General features: G+C 33.8%; 1 protein-coding gene and 1 pseudogene across 2 annotated transcripts; both read right to left on the bottom strand.

The window, feature by feature from the left end:
• Positions 1 to 4,757: 4,757 nt before the first annotated feature.
• On the bottom strand, positions 4,758 to 5,352 carry LOC149563882 (chloride channel protein CLC-d pseudogene; annotated as a pseudogene). Its single transcript, XR_016364280.1, has 3 exons — positions 5,230 to 5,352; positions 4,965 to 5,066; positions 4,758 to 4,811 (listed from the first exon to the last, which is right to left on the bottom strand). The product of XR_016364280.1 is annotated as a chloride channel protein CLC-d pseudogene (transcript).
• Positions 5,353 to 5,496: 144 nt separating this feature from the next.
• LOC149563881 (chloride channel protein CLC-d-like) lies at positions 5,497 to 6,217 on the bottom strand. The gene is made up of 4 exons (XM_089824088.1): positions 6,081 to 6,217; positions 5,910 to 5,987; positions 5,726 to 5,781; positions 5,497 to 5,579 (listed from the first exon to the last, which is right to left on the bottom strand). Exons 1-4 carry the CDS (start codon positions 6,111 to 6,113, stop codon positions 5,516 to 5,518), a joined length of 231 nt encoding a protein of 76 aa, XP_089680214.1. The 5' UTR covers positions 6,114 to 6,217; the 3' UTR covers positions 5,497 to 5,515.
• Between the last annotated feature and the right edge of the window lie 2,014 nt (positions 6,218 to 8,231).

Genomic DNA, 8,231 nt, shown 5'->3' with positions numbered 1-8,231 from the left:
GTTAAAACTCCAATATTGAGGAAACACAATAGCCATGGATTCAAGTAGTTTATCTTGAGGGAATCTCATTCTAATTTTTGAGGAAAAATCAAAGGCAATTACTTTTGCAGAAGTAGTTACAAAATTAATGATCTTGGTGAAATATTTCTTTGTAATACTTGTCGCTCAGCTCTCGAGCCTACTTGCTAGTCACTCCTTGTTTGTCTCCAACCTACCACTGCAGTGCATTGGTATGTCAAGTCCATGTATATTGGCACATAACAACCCATCTGCATTGATATGTAGATAGTTATTAGGACTATCCAAGTCTGTGATTTTTTGCCACTTATCAAATTTCATATCAAATAATTTTCTATTGGATTGGTAGATATTATCAAGGGTCAAGCATGTTCTTTTACACATGCTAGAATATTTTGCTATAAACATAGCCCTTGGCTGGGAATTTTTCATTATATCCCTCATCTCCTTTAGCATGGGTAGAAGAGATGCTAAAGTTAAGAGCATCTCTACATCTGTTAACTTTGAATGAAACACTAGATATTTTAGGTTTTTCAACTTGTCGTTCTTGGAGTTAATGAGTCCAAGCAATGAGGGATATTCTGGAAAAAGACGATGGCTGGTTCATCCAAAGAGATCCATCTTGTATCATTATCCTTAAGAAGCTTGCTCTTACTAGTTAGTCCATCAAAAAACACTTCAAATTCCCTCAATCATTTAGGACTTTGATAGAAATATTGGAAGACCTCCTTGATTAAAGTTTCAAATTTCTATGCTTGAGTGTTTGTGCTCACAACTGCAAAAGCTAGATTCATTCTATGGGTCATGTAGTGAATGGCAATAATGTAGGGTGCAAAATTATTTTTTTCTCTTTTTGCAAGGACTGTTTGTATTACTTTACATTATTGAAACTCTATCAGCTCCAACACACACCAACTTTTTGGCAATTGTCATATTATCCAAACCTCTATATTCAATTAGATTTTTCTTGAACAATTCATATATATATATATATATATATATCATTTGCACTTTGCTCCATTTTAGAAATACATAGTAGTAGAGGTTGGAAGACAAGATTGTGTATAGTATAAACATGCATGCATATCCAAGAAGTATTATCAACTATTATAACTTCATCTAATGACATTGCAATAAAAGTTAACACTTTTATTTTTGCATTTACATCTTCTTTTTCAACCTCAACAAGACAACTTGCTCATTCCCATCTGTTGTTCAATGACCAATGACTATTGCAATAGTTAGGGACTTTCAAAAAGTTCAACAAAGTACTCATTGATGGGTAGTCTATCATAAGATGCCCTCTTTTCAAAATATAAAAGACAACACTTAACATCTTTTCCCATTTGTTCCAAGATAATATTCAATAGAACCTTTAACTTCAACAGGCTTTGTCTGTATTTTCTCTTGATAATTATATATTTCAGCATTTTTAACATGTTGGCATTTATTTGTCATTTTCCAAACCACCACTAGTTTTTCAACTCCATCTTTTCTCTTTTTTAAACTTTATCAATATGCTTTTCTATGGCGTCAAATTTTAACTGTAACGTCTTTTCCTTCTTATTTATCTTGCATCTACAATCTATCAAAGGTTCACCTTCAATCAAATTGGCCATTAGTTCTATGAATGCATCCTTTGAGGCCCAATCTAATTGAAAATTCCTCAACAGATCCCACCTACAATCATTTTTGAAATTGGCTTTTGTTTTCCCTTTCCATGTAGTATTATCATCTAAATCTGCAACATTCTCACGCAACTCTAGATCCATTATATCATTGTGGCTACTTTGGGTATCTTCTTGTACTTGTAAAACATCTTCAAGTCCATCTTCATCTAAAATATTAGGCTTGCCTACTTCTTCAATTTGCCTTGCGGGTTGTGAATCTTGTAACTATGGTTGATGTTGTGATGATGTGCCTTCTTCACTAAATTGTAATGATGAAACTTGTTGATATTCACCACCAAAGTACAATGATAAGCTTTCCTTTTGGCATGCCTCTCTTGGCTTTCCCCACATTCAGGAGTCCTACCCTTCTTCATGTTTGACATGTTCAACCAAATAAAAGCTACCAAAAAAAGATTGAACTTACTGATGAGGAAGTAAGGACATAGACTGTAGTATGCACTACTAACTAGAGCTAATAATAACTAATTTGATTCTTCAGCCCTACAAAAGCATTATAATTATATAATCATGTTCAACCTCTCTCGGCTAGTACCCACCATATTGCTAATTTGTCTCGATTCCCCACTCAATAAGAATGAACTAAAAATTGAAAAATTCTCATTAATCAGTAGCACTTACCTATAATGTAGCTCTCTTCAGACTTCTTCATTGTCGATTGTATTTCAAAGATTAGGATCAAACAAATTGTGTAAACTGAAGTTGGTTATGAATGTATTTATAAGGCTTCTAAGCTCCTTGGACATTTATTTGGCAAATTCCGTGGGAATCTTATATGATATACAAATATTTGGTGAAGCCCATGTAATCATGACACATCTTATGTAATTTTTGAGGTGACTATGGTACATGCAATCATTTTCTACAATTAAAAGAGGAGGTGAAATGATCAGGATTTAAAATACACATTTTGACAAATGATAGACAAATTGGCTACCTCTTACAAAATTTATTTATAATACCATGGGCGAATTAAGTGTGTCCAATAAGAGACGCTTGAAAATCATGGCAAAATTGTTAGACTTAAGCCTATCCTAATAATAGAATCCATTGGCGACTGTGTTGGGGTGCAACCTAATAATGTATAAACAAATTGGCAATCCACCTAGGTCTTGGATCCAATAAGTGGAAAAATCTGATGACATGGCCAACCCTATATCCAGTTTTCATTTGCCAAATCCATGTCTGCCGACTAGCAGAATTTGCATATTTGCCACTAATGAAAACCCTCTCATTGATGCCATAATCACAAACCATCATCCATTCTCATTAAGATTAGATAGTATAATGCAATGTGAAGAAGCATCTCACCATCCTATCCTCCAATTGAATTCTCCATCCTTGGGAACTATAAACCACCACATGGGCATCTCCACTTCATGGCATTCATAGCCAGGGTAATAAAAAATGTTTCATTAACAAGATTATATATAGCAAGAGACCCCTCCTCTTGCCAAATTACAATAAACAACAATGCATGCTAGGATTGAGATGCCATTATCTTGCAATCCTATGTATATTTTATGTGTCTCAAACAATTTTGGAAGGTGTATTGGGATGCCTAAGGTGTAACTAGAGAAACGACTTGTAATTTATTTCCTAGACTCTTGGCATTTGTCGTCGTAGGCATTCATGATGGAGGTATAGTAGAATTATGTCACTTATAGTTAACTTTGAGGTCATTTAAAGTATTTTTCCATTCCAAGGGGTGCTAAAAAAAAAAGTGGATGTTCTTTTCATGATGGACACAACCCACATGAGTTAGTGAACTCCAAAATGGAGCACTAGATTTAAAGATGTGAGCCATTAGGGAGTTATTGGTCAAAGATTCCTTTGAAGTCATGGTAGCTATTTAGTATTTGGGCACACATTAATGGAGCCCATGTGACACCCATGTGAAGTCATTAATTTGATTAATTATTCTTGGAAGATGATTTGGGGATTTTGCATGACATCATGAATAAGGTATCTATTGGTTTGGTGAAACTGTTCACAGTTTCTACCTGTTTTCAACTATAGCTTGGAGATATGAGATAGTAGTTGAATGATCATTGTTTACAGATGTAAAGGTGCCACCAGAGTGTTGGGTATTAGTATGTTGTTATTGTATCATGTACATGTCCTTTTTCTTTGTTGGAATTTTTTAATTAAAAGAGTTTCTCCACGAAAATCCTATGTCTATTTGGTTTGTTAATTTTATTGTTATTCCTAGTTAATACATCTACATAAGATTCTTTTGTGGTCATCTTGGATATACAAGAAAATTACAAATTTGCATTGACTTTGTACAAGATTTTTCACTATTGTAGTTTCAATTAGTCATTTGACAAAACTTGTCACCAAAATCTAGTCTCAATTTTTTTTTGTAGCACCATTAATATATAAACTATGTCAATATGATGCCATCTTGCAAACCTAAAATGCAATATTATTTCAAGGTTTGTTTAAGAGCTTGCCTAGACATGTAAACCATAATAAACTTTATGTGTTAAGGATGTCTTCATTCCACTACTCATCTCAATAAATTCTTATATAGACATAAGAATTAAGGATGATTGGAAGTTCATTATATTTGAATTTTGCATACAATCATTAAAACATCAATCTTGATGCACTAGTAAACAAAACCTAAACTAAAGCTCAATCACAAGAAAAGGAAGCTCAATTATAATAAAAATTCTAATGTATAATTTAGCAGCACTCATTTCAATGGTCAGTTATACAAAATATATAAAAAAATCCATCACAAATGATAACATCTATGCTCCGGTAAAACACTGAAATATGCTTGTGCAATTCCTCGGCTCGTCACATTATTTCAAACCCCACATTGCTAGTCCAATTAAAAAGGAAAAGAAAACCTGAAACACTCACTAAATGAACAAAGAAATTACTCCATTATGTATCTAAAACTTAATTTGAAGGCACACCTTGGGAATTCAAATAATTTATTTGGCACAAAACACTGGATAGTTATTTTCTAGGTTTTTGGAACTCAAAACACAATTATCGAATACTAGTTTATTACAGAGGTATGGCTGCATCAAAGAGTCAATACCTTACACTAACTGCAGAGAGCTCCATAGCATCATTATCTTCATTTTCCTACACTTTCCAAATTTAAACGGTTAATGCATGCAAAAAAACACTGAAAGAATATGAAAACAGAGCTTGCCTGAGGTAGAAGATATTGCTTTCCCTGATTTTAGATTTTGACTACAAAACAGTACAGAAAGCAAAATGAGACTTGCGTCATACCTCTAGCAACAAATCTTTTCGAGTTATGACACCAATAACCCGAGATGGACGTGGAATGACAAAGATGTGCCTTAACCCAAGCTGTCGGAAAAGATTGTATACCTAATGACACAGAAACATATGCTCCAACTTACACACTTTCAAAAATCTAATTTACCTTGGAAAACTTTTGTTAAACATATCCTATGATTCCAGGACATTAGCCGGTAAAATATGAAATATATTTCCAAATATTGAAACATGTCTGAAGTGTGGAAACATTTACCTTGGTCAAAGACATGTCTTCTGGTACAATATAAGGTGAGGGATTTACAAATGGTTCAAGATCTATATACATTTCCATTTCATCGTGAGTAAGATGAATATCCTCTACCCTCAAACGTTTACTTGATGCAGGTTTCGCAAAATCAGTTACACTGTATCTGTGTGGTTATGTGTTGGAGTGTCAAATTGAAAAATTTATTGACTAACAATTTCAAGGTAATATACAACAAAATCTTCTAAAATTTCACAACAGAACAAAAAAAGAGACCTTGTTTGAAGCGATCCCCTTATGCCACGGGGACAGGAATATGCTGAAAATCTGCTTTGGATCGTAGAAGCACCAACAAGTGACTGCCTTATAGAATAGTAAAATGAACAGGGCAAAATTAAAGGCTCACAAAATAGTAGTTCAGTCTTAGAGATGATGACATATAAATGATGATATCCAGTTCCATTTTAAAAGAACAAAGACTACTGCAGATAAGAGCATCTCATACCTTCGCAGGATGAGTCCAAGGACAGCTGTTTCCCCATTTTTTCGACGATCAATCACCTAGAAGTATAACAGATGATATATTAATATCACAAAATAAGCAGATGATATATCATAAAACAAGCTCAAGGGAATCCTAAGAAAGAACCAAAGCATATCACTAGAACAGAACAATCTGATAAACTTACAGGAAGTCCATTGTGATTATTGCTTTGTAACATCGTCACAATATCTGCAACTTTAACAACACGTGGGAAGAATTGGACCTTCAAAAGGGACATTTGAATCTTTGATCAATCTTCCTGCTGTGGTTTTCTGTACTTATTACAAACTGAATAACATAAAGCAACATGCAAAACCTTTTGATTTCCGCACACTTCTTTTGCAGTCATTTTATGTATGTATGGTTTAGGTCTCGATTCAAGGAGTAAAATTCCTCTCAGACGAGCTTGCTCTTCACAAAACCCCTCATTAAGAACATCACCAACAGCCTGGGCTAACGAATATATTAATCCTTGTAATTTGACTGGATGATACGTGAAAGGTAAAAGCTATCTGCTCAAATACCATCATGTTCATAATGAAAACAGACCTTAGATATGAGAAGAACTAGCATGATCAAGGGTAAAAGCTTAAGATTGTTTGTAATCTCAACCATTATGACACAAAGAGATACAGTCATTCTCATAGAACCTCCAAGAAAAGATGCAGCTCCAAGTAATGCATACCTGGAAAGAAACTCTCCAAATACATATATGGTAAACATAGACCAATTCGAACAATCATATTGTCTGGCTTCAATTTAGTATTTTACGCTATTGCTAATGCGAAGTTAAGAAAAAGTTCTACATTTCTTTCAAATTGATGCATAGTACAAAGGCTATATCTTCTACGTGCTCTACTTGACATTCTATTTGTATAGTTTAAATCATTAAGGTCAGGTTTAAGTCTATATCATCTCTGCTGAAATAAAAGCCAATAACCAATACAGTAGATATAACTCAAGCAGTGTCTTTGTAACAGTTTCACAACAATTTTCCATAAATGTGATAATTTTGCTTAGATAAAAAGAAAGATAATTAAACAGAAACTTACGTTCCTTCATCGACATTGAGCTATAAAAGCTGACAACAAACATCCCTACAAGTCGTCCATAAGTGGATCCTATCATTATCCCCAAAACAAATTGCCCAGATGGAACTGCAGTGCCATATGTAATGACAGCAAGGGAGTAAAACATGACCTACATACAGAACTGACATTAGCAGTAAAGAATAATAAAAATAATAAACATCAGCATTCTTCAACACAACATAAGATTCATTAGAGACTGCATATTCCTATCAGCAAGCATTAGCATAAAATACAGGGTTCATTTTAAAAGTGGTAAACAGGGACATGTAAAATTCATTGGACATTGTAATACACTAGCTTGCAAATTCGACTAGTATTTACAATGTATACATTAACTCAAGCATGGAGCAATCCAAAAAGGACAGGCAAAGGTAGAGAGACCAACCCAGTAAAGAAATGAAAAACCAGCAAATGTAGAAACAGAAGAAAGATAATAAATGTCATATCTCTAAATCAAAAATAATAAGTCAATCATAACACAATTAAAGAAAAAATGAGAAAGAAAGTAAAAACATGAAAGAAATGAATAAAGCTAAAAAATAGAACACCCAATCAAAATTCAAGCTGAGGATAAAAAACTAGGTTACATGGGTACGTGCACCCACACCCTTAGTATGCATACCCACGTACCCAAGTACTGGATACTCATATCCCAAGTACTGGGACTCAGTGGAAAGCATCATAGCTAAGGATATTGATTAAGATTTCTGAAATTTTTTTTTTTTTGGTTTGTGTATCAGATTGTTGTTTATCAAGCTTAATTCAATATGTAATCAGTTTGAAACTTAACAGTAAACTTTATCACTGTTCAAGTAAAACTTTTATCATTTGCAAAATGTCATTGTTATATGATTTATGATCTTCTTGTTCATGTTTATAGTCTGCCTTCTCTGTGATGCATCTAAACATTTATCATATATTATTATTACAAATACAAACATATAGAAAATCTAAAACTGAAAAATGAGAAAAACCTTTGAAATTATGTACTTTGATAATTTTGTGTGTGCGTACATGCATGTGAAATTATATATCATATTCCATGACCTAGATTGAGTCATAAAAAATCAGCAAGGTCTGCTCAACTCAGCGACTTGGACTACTCGCACAACTCTCTGGTCTGGATGCACAGTCGAGCAAATTCGTGTGCATCTACAGGTGTAAAGGTGGCTAGGGTTGGCAGTAGGAAGTTGGAAGACGGATGCAGACAGTGTAAATGTGGTTAGGGTTGGAAGTTGTTATACAACAGTCTCTTGTTGCTGAAGAATTTGTTCTGCAGTAGCTTTGCAGTGTTCCAGAAATTGTACTGTAGTAACAACATTGTTTTTGCTGAAGTTATTTTATAATGGCCTTGATGTATTGCAGAAGTAATTTTA

This window comes from Cupressus sempervirens, chromosome 4 (assembly GCF_028749045.1).
Source record: "Cupressus sempervirens isolate cs-2001-9-10 chromosome 4, ASM2874904v1, whole genome shotgun sequence".
NCBI classification, from domain to species: Eukaryota; Viridiplantae; Streptophyta; class Pinopsida; order Cupressales; family Cupressaceae; genus Cupressus; species Cupressus sempervirens.
This window is presented reverse-complemented; position numbering and strand designations above follow the sequence as displayed.

Excerpts from the sequence above, each read along its gene's own strand:
- LOC149563881 (XM_089824088.1), bottom strand. The coding sequence starts at position 6,113 with ATGACTGCAAAAGAAGTGTGCGGAAATCAAAAG. Across the intron at positions 5,988-6,080 it reads AAGTGTGCGGAAATCAAAAG|GTCCAATTCTTCCCACGTGT; the intron begins GTTTTGCATGTT and ends TCCCTTTTGAAG. Across the intron at positions 5,782-5,909 it reads ATAATCACAATGGACTTCCT|GTGATTGATCGTCGAAAAAA; the intron begins GTAAGTTTATCA and ends TTATACTTCTAG.